We start from the raw sequence: 18,591 nt of genomic DNA on the forward strand, positions 1-18,591 counted from the left end.
ATTTAAAAATCAGCCTATAAATTAACTATCTCAAAAAATTAAAGTAACTACCTCAAAATCAGGCTATAAAGTATATCAGACTATAAACATATTTGCATGTGTATGCTTGCATGCAAACCTAGGTCTCTGTGTGGGAGGTGTAACTCTACATAAACTAAATTAAATTAAATATCATCTTACCAAAGACATTGATTCTGTAGAAAAATCTCTAAGAGGTTTAGTATAAACCTGAAAATAAAAAAAGAAAAGATTGATTTGTACACAAATTACCTCTAGTATAATTATGGACCTCCAATTCCTTTTTCATTTATTTATTTATTTATTTATTTGATAGAGTTAAACAGTGAGAGAGAGAGACAGAGAGAGAAAGGTCTTCCTTCCATTGGTTCACTCCCCAAATGGCCGCTACGGCCGGAATAATGCCGATCCGAAGCCAAGAGCCAGGTGCTTCCTCCTGGTCTCCCACACGAGTGCAGGGGCCCAAGCACTTGGGCTATCCTCCACTGCCCTCCAGGCCACAGCAGAGAGCTGGACTGGAAGAGGAGCAACCCGGACTAGAACCCGGCACCCATATGGGATGCCAGTGCCACAGGCAGAGGATTAACCAAATGAGCCGCAGCACCGGCCCTTGGACCTCCAATTCTAATAGAACTCCACATTTAACTCTATAATACTCAAATTCTATACAATGGCATAAAGTTAAGGCTTACAAATTAAGAGTGCCTTTCTCAAAATAGAATATTAAAAAAGAATAAATTTCTATCATTGCAATAGAAGTGGAAAATCAGAGTTGTTAAATCAAGATTTCCTACACTGAACCCCGAACTTTTCAGAAACAAAAACAAATGGAAATGTAACTTTGACCCCCAACCTGCAACTCTCAGTCTAATTTATCAATTTTAATATCAAAAGGGATACCTCTACCCTTACAATGCCTTTGAGCATGCTAGAAAAAAAAAATAGGCAGATGCTGGCCTGAAGGTACATGGCTTGGCCCAATTCTACCTAATTGCATTCACTAAATAGAAAGTAGATTTCAAGTATGTGTATGAGGCCGGAGTGCTGTTTTGGGCGTTTGCCATTCTATGAGTCTGCTGTGTGTCCTGCTTCCCCTGCAGGATCATTCTCTCCCTTTTAATTCTATCCTTCATTATTTGCTTACACTGGTCTTGTTTGTAAAATCTCTTCGACACTTACCCTATCTTTTTTGATCGGTTGTGTACTTATACTTATCACTTTACCAAGTGCGCTGGCATTGGTACATGCCTTACTGACCTTTAAAGGAGCCTGAACTTCACTACTCAAATAATTTAGTTAGATTAAGCAGCTGCTCAGCACTTACAAAAATACTAACACTACCCCATCACTTTATTATTAAAACCACGATAAGATTTGACTGAAATTTACACACTTACATAGACAGCTGATTTGTAGTCTTCAAGTGTTTTTAAAAATATGCCACATTTACCATCTCTTCTCATACATGAGGATGCTGGTGAAACAAATCTAGCCACTGCAATGGTGTCCTACAAGGAAAAAAAATCAACAAAGTATCTATAATTCTGAATGTCTTAAGATTCCTTATTTATTGTTATTTAAAAATAAAAATCACCCCTATAAAATGGAAAACTGGTTAACCTAAACTTATTTAATGCTTACTGAGTAAATAATTTTGACTGCCACCTCTTCTGAAATAGTTTTTTATTTTCTTTTTCTTTTTATTTTATTTGACAGGCAGAGTGGACAGTGAGAGAAAGACAGAGAAAGGTCTTCCTTTTCTGTTGGTTCACCCCCACAGCGGCCGCTGTGGCCGGTGCACTGCGCTGATCCGAAGCCAGGAGCCAGGTGCTTTTCCTGGTCTCCCATGCGGGTGCAGGGCCCAAGCATTTGGGCCATCCTCCACTGCACTCCCGGGCCACAGCAAAGAGCTGGCCTGGAAGAGGAGCAATCGGGACAGAATCTGGCGCCCCGCCTGGGACTAGAACCTGGTGTGCCAGCGCTGCAGGCAGAGGATTAGCCTATTGAGCCGCGGTGCCAGCCCCTCATTTTAATTCTGATTACATATCCTTATTGGCTAACTATTGCACAAGTTTGTATTTCTTTAATTTAGTCAAATGCAAACATAAAATGTAATATTTTAACATTTTTAAGTGTATACCTGATAGAACTAATTACGATGACAAAACTGCAACCATCACCCCAAATTTTCCATGACCCCCAAAAACTCTGAAACCAATGAGTAGAACCTCCACATTTTCCCCTTCCCTCATATACTGACAATCTCTATTGTCTATCTAAGAATTTGCGTTTTCTATCTATTCATATAAATAGCTCATACAATAGTTGTCATTCAGTGTCTGGCTTATTTCACTTAGCATATTCTCAAGGTTGCTCTATGTTGTAAAAGATTCTTCTATGCTGTAGCACATATCAGAAGTTCATATTCCTTTTATGGCTAATTATTATTCCACTGCATGTATGTACCACATTCTATTTTTCCATTCATCTACTGAACATTTAGGTTATTTCCACCTCCTGGATAATGTGAATAACATGTATGACAGAGTAATATTTATCTTGTATACAGATATCTGTTTCAGTCCATGTCTTCAAACTCTTTTGTGTATATACCTAGGAGTGGCATTGCTGGATCACATGGTAATTCTATGTTTAGTTTTGGAGGAAAAGTTAAATTACATCCCCCTGTGGCTGTATCAACAAAGTAGGAGGGCTCCAATTTCTCCACATCTACATAAATACCAGGACTAGTATATTCCATTTATTACAGTCATCCTAACATGAGTGATGTGACATTTTATTGTGATTTTCATTTATATTTCTCTAGTAACTAATGTTCTTAAGTATCTTTTTGTGTGGGCATTGGTCATTTTTATATCTCCTTTGGAGAAATAATTCAAATCAACTGCCTGTTTTTATAGATTTCGTTACTTATTTGAAAGGCAGAAATAGAGATTATATAAAGATTACATACATATAAAGATTATATATAGAGAGAGATTATATATATGAGAGTGAGGGACGAGGGAATCTTCCATCCACTAGTTCACTCTTCAAATGGCCGCAATGGCAGAGGCTGGGCTAAGTGGAAGCAGAGACATACGCCTCTTCTGGGTCTCCTACATGGGTGGCAAGAGGCCCAGGGACTTGGGCCATCTTCTGCTGTTTTCCCAGGCACATGAGTAGGGAGCTGAATCAGAAGTGGAACAGCTGGCACTCAAACCAGTGCTGATATGGGATGCCAGCACTTACTTCAGGTGGCAGCATAACCCTATGCCACAGTGCCAGCCCTGCCTGTTTTTAAATTAATTATTGTTGGGTTTAAGGAGTTCTCTGCATAGCAATCTCCATGAACTATAATATATATATATATTTTTTTTTTCTATTCTGTATACTGTCTTAGCACTTTTGCAATAATATCCTTTGATGAACAAAATTTTAAAATCTGAGGTTCTACTTATTGTTCTTTTGTTGCTTATATTTTTGGTGTCATCTCTTATCCATTGCCAAATCCAAGCTCATGAAAATTTATCCCATATTTCAAGGTTTTTTCCCCTTTTTTCTGTTTTCTCATTAATAGATATGGCAGACTCTCAAAAATTAATTAGCCATCAACATACGTGTTTCTTTCTTGACTCAGTTCCATTCCAATGGTCTGCATATCTCTCCTTCACATAGTCAAGATTACTTCAGCTATGCAGTATGTTTTGAAGCCGGGAAACATGAGTCTTCAGATGTTATTCTTTTTCAAGATTGTTTTTGCTTATTTGGAGCCTAAAACTGCACATGAACAGCTTTGAAATTCTGAAATTTCAATAAGGGATGTTCTGAATATATAGAACATTTTGGGAAGGACTGATGCTTTAACATATTAAGTGTTCTTACCAAAGAACAGGAAATGTTTTCCCTTTTATTTAGCAATCTTAAAATTTATTTCAGTAATGCCTGTTAGTTTTCCATATATGTTTTTTTCATCTCTTTAGGTAAATTTAGATGCTATTACAAATAGAATTGTTTTTGTAATGTCCTTTTCAGATTATTTACTGCAGGTATATAAAAACTGTTTTTTGTATTGATCTTGTACTCTGCAACATGACAATTCATTTATCACCTCTAGTAATGTTCCTTTGGCTTCTTTGGGATCTTCTGTGTGTGTGTGTGTGTGTGTGTGTGTGTGTATATATATCATCATGACTCCTATGGATATTTTATATCTTCTTTTTCCAATGTGGATGTCTTTCATTTTTTTTTCTTTTCTAATTGCTCTGTTTACATTTTCTACTATAATAATGAAAAAGCTGTTATACAATTGTTGAGTAGAAAAGCATCTTTGCCTAATTCTTGTCCTGATTTTTAGGAGAAAACTTTCAGTCTTTCAACATTGAAAATGATGTTAGATGTGGGTTTCTGATAAATGCCCTTTATTAAGTTCCATTCTAATCTTAGTTTTCTAATTGCTTTCATCATAAGGTGTTGGATTTTGTCAAACATCTTTTCTGCATCAGCTGATATGTTTCTTTCCATTTTTCTCTATTGATGTGTTGTATTGCAATGACTTTATGTTGAATCAGTTTTGTCCTCCTGGAATAAATCCTTCTCAGTCATGGTGCCTAATCTTTTTCATAGGCTATATTAGCTTTGCTATTATTTTGTTGAGGATTTAACAGGGGTGTTTTTAAAACAACTAAATGAAAATACTACAGGCATAATATAGTATATCTTGAGAAACTGTTCCTCTTTATACCATTCAGTTTCATGCTAACCTTTCAGGATTATTACAGCTTTAAAGATGTCTATAACTATCATTTGATATACTTGAAAATACATGAAGATCTCAAAAAAAAAAAAAAAACAGGAAAAATCTATAAGGGGAATACAGTGTTATCAAACTCCTATATCTATTTCTCTTTTTTTAAGATTTAATTTATTCATTTGAGAGGTAGAGTTACATAAAGAGAGGAAAGACTGAAAGGTCTTCATCCACTGGTTCACTCCTCAGTTGGCTGCTACAGCCTGAGCTGGGTTGATCTGAAGCCAGGAGCCAGGAGCTTCCTCCAGGTCTCCCACATGGATGCAAGAGCTCAAGCACTTAAGAAATCCTCCACTGCTCTCCCAGGCCATAAGCAGAGAGCTGGACCAGAAGAGGAGCAGCCAGGACATAAACCGGCACTACTGTGCCACAGCACCAGCCCCCTAAATCTATTTCTAAAATAAGAATGCAATATAAAAATAATTTACCCCTTCACAGGAAACTTTCACATGGTACTTTGCTCATTTTCCAAAAAAATACATTAATTGTACTGACCTCTGAATGTGGATTTTCATTTTCTATAAACGTAACACAAAGAAAAGTACTTAGATATAACAGTTTATGCACAAAAGAAAATTGACGAAAAGTATATGCTAAAACTAGTTACTTCAGAATGTAATGACAGGGGCTTGTGCTGTGGCCCAGTGGGTTAAGTTCATGCCTATGCGCTGGCATCTCATATGGGTGCTAGTTCAAGTCCCTGCTGCTGCACTTCTGATCCAGCTCCCTGCTAAAGCACCTGGGAAAGCAGAGCTGATGGCCCGCCCAATTGCTTGGGCCCCTGCACTCACGTGGGAGACCTGGAAGTTGTTCCTCGTTCATGGCTTTGACCTAGACCAGCCCTGGCCACTACAGCCATTTTGGTACTGAACCAGCAAATGGAAGATCTCTAATTCTGACTTATAAAAAATTTTAAAAATATATTTTAAAAATGTAATGATAAAGTATTAAAATATTTGTAATTCACTTTATTATTTTTTTTTTGACAGGTAGAGTTAGACAGTGAGAAAGACAGAGAGACAGAAAGGTCTTCCTTCCATTGGTTCGCCCCCCAAATGGCCACCACGCTGATCCAAAGCCAGGAGCCAGGTTCTTCCTCCTGGTCTCCCATCTGGGTGCAGGGCCCAAGCACTTGGGCCATCCTCCACTGCCTACAACAGCAGAGAGCTGGACTGGAAGAGGAGCAACCGGGACAGAATCCAGTGCCCCAACCAGGACTAGAACCCAGGGTACTGGCGCCACAAGTACAGGATTAGCCTGGTGAGCCGCGGTGCTGGCCTATAATTCACATTAGTTTGCTCTAATATATCAGGTACCACAAAAATTTTAAATGCTAATAAACATTAAAATCAAAACTATAACAACTATAAACAAGATTATGCACCACAAAATATTTCTAAAAATATCACACAGAATGATCACCTTCTATTACTTGTTATATCATGTTTACACCTAAAAGAAATTGAATAAATATAATTATTCAGTTTAGAAGGGCCTAACAGATTACCCTAAATTACTGCACTTTTACTGACAATCACCTTTAGTTTCCCAGAGTTATTATCAGTCTCTTAAATTGTTCAGTATTTCCTCAGTAATTTTATCCAAATGAGTCCTTAACAGCACATACTCTGCTCCTTTTTAATATATAATTTCTAGAAGTCCACAAATATCAAGACACAGCCTTCTGGGGCCGGCACTGTGGTGCAGCTGGTAAACGCCCTGGCCTGAAGTGCCAGCATCCCATATGGGCACCGGTTGAAGACCCAGCTGCTCTACTTCCCATCCAGCTCCCTGCTATGGCCCTGCACCTGGGTGGGAGACCCAGAAGAAGCTCCTGGCTCCTGGCTTCAGATCAGCACAGCTCTGTCCACTGCACCAAATTGGGGAGTGAACCATTGGATGGACGACCTCTGTCTCTCTGCCTCTCCTCCCTCTGCATAACTCTTTCAAATAAATAAGTAAACAAATCTTTATATAAGAAAAAAGAAACAGCCTCCTTGGAATAATTAGTCTACATACATTTCCCTAACAATCAGCAATCTTAATTTGTTATGTAAGATTTTATACATAACTTTTTTCCTTTTCTTTATTTCTTAAAAATGACAAATCTAAAATCTCTTGCACTAGAATAGCTGTGCATAAAGAATTCTGAAATTAGAGATATCGAGGCGGAGCGGCAAGATGGTGGAATAGGAAGGGAGCACACTGATAGTCCGGGAAGAGACAGTTTAATAAAAGTGGAGATATTGCAGGTTCAAGGAAGAGTAGGGGAAGAAACAGCAGAGGAAACTCTTCTGGAACTAGTGATTCACAGTGGACCTGTGTGGAGGGTGTGGGAGCCCACGGCTTGGGATACCAGCGGCAGAATCAACGCACCACTGCTGGAACGCGAGGTGAGTCGAACCTCAATAGCCCGAGACACCAGCGGGAAAAAGAAAGAGGAGACTAGAGGGAACGAGGCTTGAAATCCCATGGGGAAAAGTTCACCAGGCTAACTAGAAGAGAGGAAAAAAAAAAAAAAGTGACCGGCATGGACATGAGTCTCTCTCTCCGCTCACCTCTCAAAGGCAAGCAAGACAAAGAGCAGGGGCCATTTTGGACATACATCACAAGCCGCACGACCTCAGGGCTGCACCCGCCCTCACCCAAGAAGAAAAACCTGACTCTGGGGGGGGGGGTGTGTGTGAAATAACAGGAGATTAGGATCTAGTGAATGTGTGGTGCTACTGAACTAAGACTGGGAAAAGAGACGGTGGGTGAGAGAACTCACGGAACTCACTCACGTGAGTACTCTCCAGAGATGTTACAATTCGGTAACCTTGGCAATCCAGTGGGAGACTGCAGGAGAATCTGAGCCGACCGTGAGGGCAGAAAAGATTCCCTGTGTGGTCCTTGGGAAAGAGCTTCCAATCTCTGGCTCCTGTGGGTATATCATTCGCCTCCTAACTACCTTCAATTCTGCTCAGCTGTGAGGAATTACTTCCCTTCTGAACCAAAAAAAAAGAAAGATTTACCATGGCTAACCTGGGAGTGTCACCTTTGGCACACCCTTAACCCTGAGGAACCAAACACAGCTCTCAGGCCACACCCATCTCAAGCCTCTAAGGCTCCATCAAAAGCAGACAGTCCACTTAATACAGCCATAGTATAACAAGAAAAAAAACACCACAGGTTGGGAAGAAGGATCCAAAGAATATCACCACAATGCCAAGCAACAAACGCAGAAACCGAAGAAACAAGAACAAGGAAGACATCATGACACCCCCAAATGAACAAGACAAGATTATGAAGATGATGAGATGGAAGAAATGCAAGATATGGATTTCAAAAAATTTATGATAAGAACATTTAGAAGTTTTCAAAAACAAATGCCTGCGATATGGAAATCCTAACTGGACAGGATAGAAAATCTCTCTCATGAAAATGAAATCTTAAGGAGGAATCAAAATGAAACGCAGAAACTAGTAGAACAGGAAAGTGTGATAGTGAAGAGCAATCAAAATGAAATGAAGAACTCAATAGATCACATGAAAAACACATTAGAGAGCCTTAAAAATGGAATAAGTGAAGCAGAAGAGAATATCGGACTTAGAAGACAGAGAACAGGAAAGGATACAGTCAAACCAAAGAAAGGAAGAGGAAATTAGAAATCTAAAAAATATTGTTGGGCATCTACAGGATACTATTAAAAAACCCAACATTCGGGTTCTAGGAGTTCCTGAAGGCATGGAGAGGGAGAAAGGATTAGAAGGCGTTTTCAGTGAGATACTTGCAGAGAACTTCCCAGGATTGGAGAAGGACAGAGACATCCTAGTACAGCAAGCTCATAAAACCCCTAGTAAACATGACCAAAAGAGATCCTCACCACAACACGTTGTAATCAAACTCACCACAGTGAAACAAAGAAAAGATTCTAAAATATGCAAGAGAGAAATGTCAGATTACTCTCAGAGGATCTCCAATTAGAGTCACAGCAGAATTCTCATCAGAAACCCTACAGGCTAGAAGGGAATGGCAAGACATAGCCCAGGTAATAAGAGAGAAAAACTGCCAGCCCAGAATATTATATCCTGCAAAGCTCTCATTTGTGAATGAAGGTGAAATAAAGACCTTTCATAGCAAACAGAAATTGAAAGAATTTGTCACCATTTATCCAGCCCTGCAAAACATGCTTAAAGATGTGTTACACACAGAAACACAGAAACAGGTCATCAATATGTAAGAAGGTAAAGGAAGAAACCTCACAGCAAGAGATCACAAGAAGTTCAAAGCAGATATTAGAAAATATCTTTGGCAAATGGTAGGGCAAAGTTACTATTTATCAATAGTTACATTCAACCATAATGGCCTAAACTGTCCAGTTAAAAGACACCGATTGGCTGATTGGGTTAAGGAATAAAACCCATCTATTTTCTGCTTACAAAACACATCTATCCAACAGAGATGCACACAGACTGAAAGTGAAAGGCTGGAAAAAGATATACCATGCCAACAGAAATGAAAAAAGAGCGGGTGTAGCCATCTTAATATTGGACAACATAAACTTTACCACAAAAACTGTTAGGAGAGACAAAGAGGGGCACTATATAATGATTAAAGGATCAATTCAACAGGAAGATATAACAATTATCAATGTATATGCACCTAATTACAGGGCACCGGTTTATTTAAAAGATTTGTTAAGGGACTTAAAGGGAGACTTGGACCACAATACAACAGTACTGGGGGACTTCAATACTCCACTCTCAGAAATAGACAGATCAACAGGACAGAAGATCAACAAAGAGACAGTAGATTTAAACAACACTATAGCCCAAATGGATCTAACAGATATCTACAGAACTTTTCATCCTACACAGAAAGCATTTACATTCTTCTCAGCAGTACATGGAACCTACTCTAGGACTGACCACATATTAGGCCATAAAGCAAGTCTCAGCAAATTCAAAAGAATTAGAATCATACAATGCAGCTTCTCAGACCATGGAGGAATGAAGTTGGAAATCTGCATATGCTCTAGGGATTCCTGAGTTGCTAACACATGGAGATTGAATAACATGCTCCTGAATGAACAATGGGTCTTAGAAGAAATCAAAAGAGAAATCAAAAACTTTCTGAAAGTAAATGAGAATAAAGGCACAACATACCAAAACTTATGGGATACAGCAAAAGCAGTGTTAAGAGGAAAGTTTATAACAATAGGTGCCTACATCAAGAAATTGGAAAGGCACCAAATAAATGAGCTTTAAATTCATCTCAAGGATCTAGAAAATCTGCAGCAAACCAGACCCAAATCTAGTGGGAAAAGAGAAATAATTAAAATCAGAGAAGAAATCAACAGGATTGAATCCAAAAAAAATTACAAAAAATCAGCCAAACGAAGAGCTGGTTTTTTGAAAAAATGAGTAAAATTGACACCCCATTGGCCCAACTAACTAAAAAGAAGAGAAAAGACCCAAATCAATAAAATAAGAGATGAAAAAGGAAACAAAACCACAGACACCACAGAAATAAAAATAATCATCAGAAATTACTACAAGGACTTGTATGCCAGCAAACAGGGAAACCTATCAGAAATGGATAGATTCCTGGACACATGCAACCTACCTAAATTGAACCAGGAAGACATAGAAAACCCATAACTGAGACAGAAATTGGAACAGTAATAAAGGCCCTCCCAACAAAGAAAAGCCCAGGACCAGATGGATTCACTTCTGAATTCTACCAGACATTTAAAGAAAAACTGACTCCAATTCTTCTGAAACTATTCAGAACAATCGAAAAAGAGGGAGTCCTCCCAAATGCTTAATATGAAGCCAGCATCACCTTAATTCCTAAGCCGGAAAAAGATGCAGCATTGAAAGAGAATTACAGACCAATATCCCTGATGAACACAGATGCAAAAATCCTCAATAAAATTCTTGCCAATAGAATGCAACATTACATCAGAAAGATCATCCACCCAGACCAAGTGGGATTTATCCCTGGTATGCAGGGATGGTTTAATGTGCGCAAGACAATCAATGTGATACACCACATTAACAAAATGCAGAAGAAAAACCATATGCTTATCTCAGTAGATGCAGACAAAGCATTTGATAAAATACAACACACTTTCATGATGAAAACTCTAAGCAAACTGGGTATGGAAGGAACATTCCTCAATACAATCAAAGCAATTTATGAAAAACCCACAGCCAGCATCCTACTGAATGGGGAAAAGTTGGAAACACTTCCACTGAGATCTGGTACCAGACAGGGATGCCCACTCTAGTTCTGGAAGTTTTAGCCAGAGCTATTAGGCAAGAAAAAGAAATTAAAGGGATACAAATTGGGAAGGAAGAACTCAAACTATTTCTCCTTTGAAGATGATATGACTCTTTACTAAGGGGATCCAAAGAAATCTACTAAATGACCACTGGAACTCATAGAAGAGTTTGGAAAAGTAGCAGGATATAAAATCAGTGTACAAAAATCAACAGCCTTTGTATACACAGGCAATGCCATGGCAGAGGAAGAACTTCTAAGATCAATCCCATTCACAATAGCTACAAAAGCAATCAAAATCCTTGGAATAAGCTTAGCCAAGGATGTCAAAGTCTCTGCGATGAGAATTGCAAAACCTTAAAGAAAGAAATAGAAGAGGATACCAAAAAAATGGAAAAATTTTCCATGCTCATGGATTGGAAGAATCAACATCATCAAAATGTCTATTCTCCCAAAAGCAATTTACAGATACAATGCAATACCAATCAAAATACCAAAGACATTCTTCTCAGATTTGGAAAAAATTATACTGAAATTCATATGGAGACACAGGAGCCCTCGAATAGCTAAAGCAATCTTGTACAACAAAAACAAAGCTGGAGGCATCACAATACCAGATTTTAGGACATACTACAGGGCAGTTGTAATCAAAACAGCATGGTACTGGTACAGAAACAGATGGATAGACCAATGGAACAAAATAGAAACACCAGACATCAATCCAAACATCTACAGCCAACTCATATTTGATCAAGGATTGAAAACCAATCCTTGGTTTTCCAAGGACAGTCTATTCAATAAATGGTGCTGGGAAAACTGGATAGCTACATGCAGAAGCATGAAGCAAGACCCCTACCTTACACCTTAAACAAAAGTCCACTCAACATGGATTAAAGACTTAATCTACGACCTGAAACCATCAAATTATTAGAGAGCATTGGAAAAACCCTGCAAGATATATGCACAGTCAAAGACTTCATGGAAAATACCCCAGTGGCACAGGCAGTCAAAGCCAAAATTAACGTTTGGGATTGCATCAAATTGAGAAGTTTCTGTACTTCCAAACAAACAGGAAAGTGAAGAGGCAACCGATAGAATGGGAAAAAAATATTTGCAAACTATGCAACAGATAAAGGGTTGATAACCAGAATCTACAAAGAAATCAAGAAACTCCACAAGATCAAAACAAACAACCCACTTAAGAGATGGACCAAGAACCTCAACAGACCTTTTTCAAAAGAGGAAATCCAAAGGGCCAACAGACACATGAAAAAATGTTCAAGATCACTAGCAATCAGGGAAATGTAAATCAAAACCACAGTGAGCTTTCACTTCACCGCAGTTAGAATGGCTCACATTCAGAAATCTACCAACCACAGATGATGGAAAGGATGTGGGGAAAAAGGGACACTAACCCACTGTTGGTGGGGATGCAAACTGGTTAAGCCACTATGGAAGTCAGGCTGGAGATTCCTCAGAAACCTGAATATAACCCTACCATACAACCCAGCCATCCCACTCCTTGGAATTTACCCAAAGGAAATGAAATTGGCAAACACAAAAGCTGTCTGCACATTAATATTTATTGCAGCTCAATTCACAATAGCTAAGACCTGGAACCAACCCAAATGCCCATCAATAGTAGACTGGATAAAGAAATTATGGGACATGTACTCTATAGAATACTATACAGCAGTCAAAAACAATGAAATACGGTCATTTGCAACAAAATGGAGGAATCTGGAAAACATTATGCTGAGTGAATTAAGCCAGTCCCAAAGGGACAAATATCATATGTTCTCCCTGATCGGCGACAACTAACTGAGCACCAAATGGGAAACCTGTTGAAGTGAAATGGACACTATGAGAAGCAGTGACTTGATCAGCCCTTGTCCTGTTGATGTATAATGTAATACTTTATCCCTTTTAGTATTTTTTTTTTGTTCTAGTACTATTGGTTGAACTCTAATTAACACACAATTATTCTTAGGTGTTTAAATTTAACTGAAAAGTGATCCCTGTTAAATATAAGACTGGGAATAAGAGAGGGAGGAGAGGTACAATTTGGGACATGCTCAATCGGACTTGCCCCAAATGGTGGAGTTAGAAACGTGCCAGGGGATTCCAATACAATCCCAGCAAGGGGGCATGTACCAATGCCATCTCACTAGTCCAAGTGATCAACTTCAGTTCACAATTGATCACACTGATAAGTCTAAGAGTCAAAGGGATCACACAAACAAGACTAGTGTCTGCTAATACTAACTGACAGAAGCAAAATGGGAGAGAATGATCCAACATGGCAAGCAGAATACACAGCAGACTCATAGAACGGCCGATGTCCTAAACAGCACTCTGGCCTCAGAATCAGCTCTTAAGGCATTCGGATATGGCTGAAGAGCCCATGAGAGTATTTTAGGCATGGAAAGCCAAGACACTCTGGCACAAAAAAAAAAAAAAAAACACTCTAAATCAAAGATCTCTGCAAGTGAGATCCCAGTGGAAAGAACAGGCCATTAAAGAAGGAGGTACCTTTCTCTGAAGGGAGGAGAGAACTTCCACTTTGACTATGACCCTCTCTGAATTAGATCAAAGTCAGCGAACTCAAAAGACTTCCATAGCCTTGGCAACTCATGACTAGAGCTTAGGGAGATTACTGACGCCATAAACAAGAGTGTCAAATTGTTAAGTCTACAACAGGAGTCACTGTGTACTTATTCCTAATGTAGGATCTGTCCTTAATGTGTTGTCCAATGTGAAGTAATGCTATAACTAGTATTGAAACAGTATTTTACACGTTGTGTTTCTGTGTGGGTGCAAACTGATGAAATCTTCACTTAATATATACTGAATTGATCTTCTGTATATAAAGAGAATTGAAAATGAATCTTGATGTGAATGGAATGGGAGAGGGAGCGGGAGAAGGGAGGGGTTTGAGTGGGAGGGAAATTATTGGGGGGGGGGGAAGCCATTGTAATCCATGAACTGTAGTTTGGAAATTTATATTTACTAAATAAAAGTTTAAAAGAAAAGAATTCTGAAATTAAATAAAAAATCTGTTTTGAAAACAAAAATTATTATTCAATTTTAGAAGTATACTTATGCATTAGGTCCTTTAAATGATAATGTCCTATAAAATATAATTCAATTTTGAAAACTGGATTTACTGAAAAAATCTAATAAAAAGTAAAGAATGACAAAACAATCAAATCACCTCAAGAATAATCTATAACATTTCCCAAAGAATTACATCATCTTTGACTACTGGCACCAAATAGTATATCCTAGGTCCACCTTTTTGGAGACCTTATATTTCTGTAAAATATTTCTGTAAAATAAAGCAGAAGTAAAGTAATGCCATACTTCACAAAAGAGTATCATGCCTCTATTCACGGTTACCTTAATTACACTTATTATTGTTATCCATTAAGAGGCGACATTCATGTGAATTAATAGCCCAATGGCAAATGCAAGATATAAATATGTAATATGTATTAATATATTTTTTTAAATAATTCTAACATTGTAGTTATTCAATTTAACCTTTTAAGCAAAGATAGACTTTCCCCCAAAAATGTACAAACTTGGGCTGAGGGGAAAGGCCACAAAAGACAATGACTGATGTTTACAAAACACTAATAAGCTGAGATATACTTGCTCAGTCTTTCCTGTTTTTTATAACTTTGTCAAACAGATATTTTTATCCTCATTTTAAAGATGAGGAAACTGATGGCTAAGAAACATGCCCACTTACAGAACTAAATTACTCAGAATTCATTTCTGACAACTCAAAAAGAAATGAAAAAGTAATCTAAAATTCTTTTAGCAATAATAAAATCACAAGGTCATAATCAACTGACTATAAGCACACCCACAATGACATTTCCATCAACACTACATGTTATAATAAACCAGGATTTTATTATAATCTACATTTTAAAACTGAAAATATCAATGCTGAAAGTGCAAAATGACTTTTCTTTTATCTCAAACACAATCCTACTTTATTAGCCAAGGATATATTGTACCTAGAAGGACTGAAGGTTTTACTTTTCAAACTGCTGTCTAGATTAACCAAACTGCAGTGAACACTTGTATCTAGTTAAAGAAACAGCTAGTATTTTATAATATTTAATGATTAAGGAAATATCTAAAAGAAGCCCAGTATAGTGATGGGCTCATTAAAGATATTCTCTGAGTATTTGCAAAAAGAGAAGGAAGGATAATCCATCCTAAATAATGGCACATCTTGGTCAAATCATTATATCTTTGGGGGATGGGAAGGGAAGGTATTTAGCAAAGTTGTATGGAGTTTCATTTAGATCTTTTATGCTTTGGAATGGAGTCTCCATAATCCTTCTACTCCAAAGGCCACCTCCCATAACCTCAATGGCAGGGCCAGATACCAAGACTCAATTAAATCATGTGAAAGATCTCATTAGAACCAGCTTTCAAATATTCAACTCCAAGAAACTCCCTTAGATTTTCATGCATCTATGCATGAAGCATATGAAAAATTCTCAAAATTGGCAGTCCTCATGACAGGATTCTCAAATCCACTCTATCAGGTCTAATGGCATCTGGCAATGAAACAATTACCACATAGCTGCCTATTTCTCCTTATCCTTAGCTCTTTAATCCAACTCTCCAAAGTATGTACACAAATTAAAACACCTTTGTTCCTCAAATGTAAAAACGTCATTGCTACTAAACAAAAACTAACACATAAGGTGGGTACTTAGCACAACTGTTAGGATGCCATTTGGGATACCATATTCCATATCGGAGAACTCTGTTTCAGTCGCAGTTCTGTTCCCAATTCCAGCTTCCTGCTAGTATGAATTTGGGGAGATAGCATGTTGTGCTCAAGGACTTGAGTCCCTGCCACCCACATGGGAGACACTAACCAAGTTTCTGGTTTCTGGCTTCAGCCTGTCTCAGCCCAGGGCCATTACAGGCATTCACCGCAAGGATCCACAGATGAGAAATCTTTCTGTCTCTATCTCTCTGCCTTTCATATAGTTAAGAAAAGAAGAGCTGGCGCCGTGGCTCACAAGGCTAGTCCTCCACCTTGCGGCGCCAGCACACGGGGTTCTAGTCCCGGTCGGGGCGCCGGATTCTGTCCCGGTTACCCCTCTTCCAGGCCAGCTCTCTGCTGTGGCCCGGGAGTGCAGTGGAGGATGGCCCAAGTGCTTGGGCCCTGCACCCCATGGGAGACCAGGAGAAGCACCTGGCTTCTGCCATGGGATCAGCGCGGTGCGCCGGCTGCAGTGCGCCAGCCGCGGCGGCCATTGGAGGGTGAACCAATGGCAAAAGGAAGACCTTTCTCTTTGTCTCTCTCACTGTCCACTCTGCCTGTCAAAAAAAAAAAAAAAAAAGAAAAGCAAATCCTAACTCACTTCTTTAATATCTTAAGTCATCTGCTGGACTTCTGCTTTTGACCATGGAAGTGTAACAGTGACTACATTTATTTTCCAGCCTTCAGACAATTAAATAAAAAAAATGAAATAGCAGTTTTTAAAAATTAGACAAAAAGTACAGACAATTGAACTCTGTATTAATAATTCTGGCTTACTTCCTGGAAAGTTTGCTGGTAGAAAACAGAAATAGAAACCAAAGACCAGTAGTCTCACTGAGATAACAAGCATTCAGATCTGAGGAAACCACAGTGGCTAAAACTTTCAGGGCAAAGTTCTGAGAGGGTAAGAGTAGCTTAGTAAGAACTCTGAATATCTTTAGCATCATGCCTTCTGGTCTTTGGCTGAGTACTCACTTCCAGAGTACAGGCAGAAAATGTCCTGGAAAAGAAAAAAGCCACTTGAAAGACAGACAAAACAATCCTGATTTTCAGAGCTTGGAATGGGTCTGGTAGAACTAACCAGAGTAGAAAGACTTCCTTCTGAGGCTGGGGCTGTGATACAGCTGGTAAAGCCACCGCCTGTGGCGCCGGCATCCCATAAGGGCATTGGTTTGAGTCCCGGCTGCTCCACTTCCAATCAGCTATCTGCTATTGTGCCTGGGAAAGCAGTGGATGATGGCTCATGTGCTTGTTCCCCTGAATACATGTGGGAGACCTAGAAGAAACTCCTGGCTTTGGGTCAGCCCAGCTCCAGCCTTTATGGCCCTTTGGGAAGTGAACCAGTGGATGGAAGATTTTTCTCTCTCTCTCCTAATCTAATTTGCCTTTCAAACAAATAAATATTTTTAATAAAAAGAAGGCAGGCAGGCTTCCTTCTACTCAGGGCATGGAGCAGAACTCAGAAGAATAATGGGGCCAAATATATTCCACAGTAGAGGCTGTTTTGGAACTACCCTAACAAAGAAAAATGTACCCCCAAATACAAACAATACTAAAGGATAACAAATCCACCATTTGACAACATAAAATTCTAAATATCCAGCATCCAATGAAAAACTGCAGGGCACTTAAAAATAAAGAATAAACACATAAGGCGGGGGGAGGGGGTTAGTAATATTAAGCAATCCAGAAATAACAGAATTAGCAGAGTATTTTAGGATAGTTACTAAAATCGCATGTTTAAAAAAACTGAGTGCCTCCAAGAAACGTAACTTGACAGAAATTATGGATGATTCCTTCATGCTATATTGTTATTCATGTGCTGAATGGGTGGCTTCTTTTCCTGACAAAACCTCACACCTGAGTCAAACATTCGTCTCCTATTTAATTTATAGCTCGGCTCAATCTTTATAAGTCATTTAATAGTAGAAGCTTCTGCAATGTATGTGCAAAGCATGGGCCAGTGGAACCACAAAAATATAAAAAAACCATAAATATTACATTGCCTAATGTAATTCAAGTCTCTGCAAATTCCTGTTAATTAATAAACGTGGTTATATTAAATTTATAATACCTTTTCTAATGCTCTACTTCCTTAGCTTACTTCCTCACAACTATATCTATACCTAATATTGCCCTATGTAATCATTTAATCTGTTTCTTCATCATACTATAAAAACAATATAAAAGCAAGGACTAAGTTTGAGTCACTGTTACAGCCCTAGTACCTAGAACAGTATCAAGCAGACAGGGGTTTTTCAATAGTTACAGAATGTTGTAGTTCAGTTTGTTTCCCACTCGCTTTTCTACTCCATTCTCAAAACCAATTACAGGCCTCAGATGACATCTGCTTTGGTCTCCAAGTGTCCCGAGGCAACTCTTCCTAGCTTACCAGAATTATATGAGGGTTGCTAGGGAGAAAAAGTTCTCCCTATGTTAGGACAGCTCTCTAAGATGTAACATGTTGGGGAATGGCGCTGTGGCATAGCGGGTAAAGCTGCTGCCTACAGTGCCAGCATTCCATATGGACGCTAGTTCGCATCCCAGCTGCTCCACTTCTGGTCCAGCTCTCTGCTATAGCCTGGGAAAGCAGTAGAAGATGGCCCAAGTCCTTGGGCCCCTGCACCCATGTGGGAGACCAGGAAGAAGCTCCTGGCTCCTAGCTTCAGATTGGCGCAGCTCCAGCCGTTGTGGCCCA

The 18,591-nt window shown here is 38.9% G+C and overlaps 1 protein-coding gene across 36 annotated transcripts in view; it reads right to left on the bottom strand.

Annotated features, from left to right (window-relative positions):
• Positions 1-18,591, bottom strand: part of POT1 (protection of telomeres 1) — a 131,926-nt gene that overhangs the window by 97,527 nt on the left and 15,808 nt on the right. For 18 of the 36 annotated variants that reach the window (XR_016231779.1, XR_016231778.1, XR_016231780.1 and 15 more), the window contains 2 exons: positions 1,416-1,526; positions 181-228 (listed from right to left, as the gene is read on the bottom strand). Coding sequence is in view for 32 of the 36 variants with exons in the window: in XM_008258246.5 (XP_008256468.3) it covers positions 181-228; positions 1,416-1,481 (114 nt within the window). In the remaining 4 variants the exon portion in view is untranslated. Of the gene's footprint in view, positions 1-180; positions 229-1,415; positions 1,527-3,638; positions 3,823-16,868; positions 16,894-18,591 lie in introns of those variants that run through there. The other 18 variants (XR_016231781.1, XM_089329526.1, XM_089329524.1 and 15 more) reach the window with 5 other exon arrangements.

The sequence above is a fragment of the Oryctolagus cuniculus genome, chromosome 3, assembly GCF_051225735.1.
Source record: "Oryctolagus cuniculus isolate XC-2025 breed Fujian yellow rabbit chromosome 3, ASM5122573v1, whole genome shotgun sequence".
NCBI lineage: Eukaryota > Metazoa > Chordata > Mammalia > Lagomorpha > Leporidae > Oryctolagus > Oryctolagus cuniculus.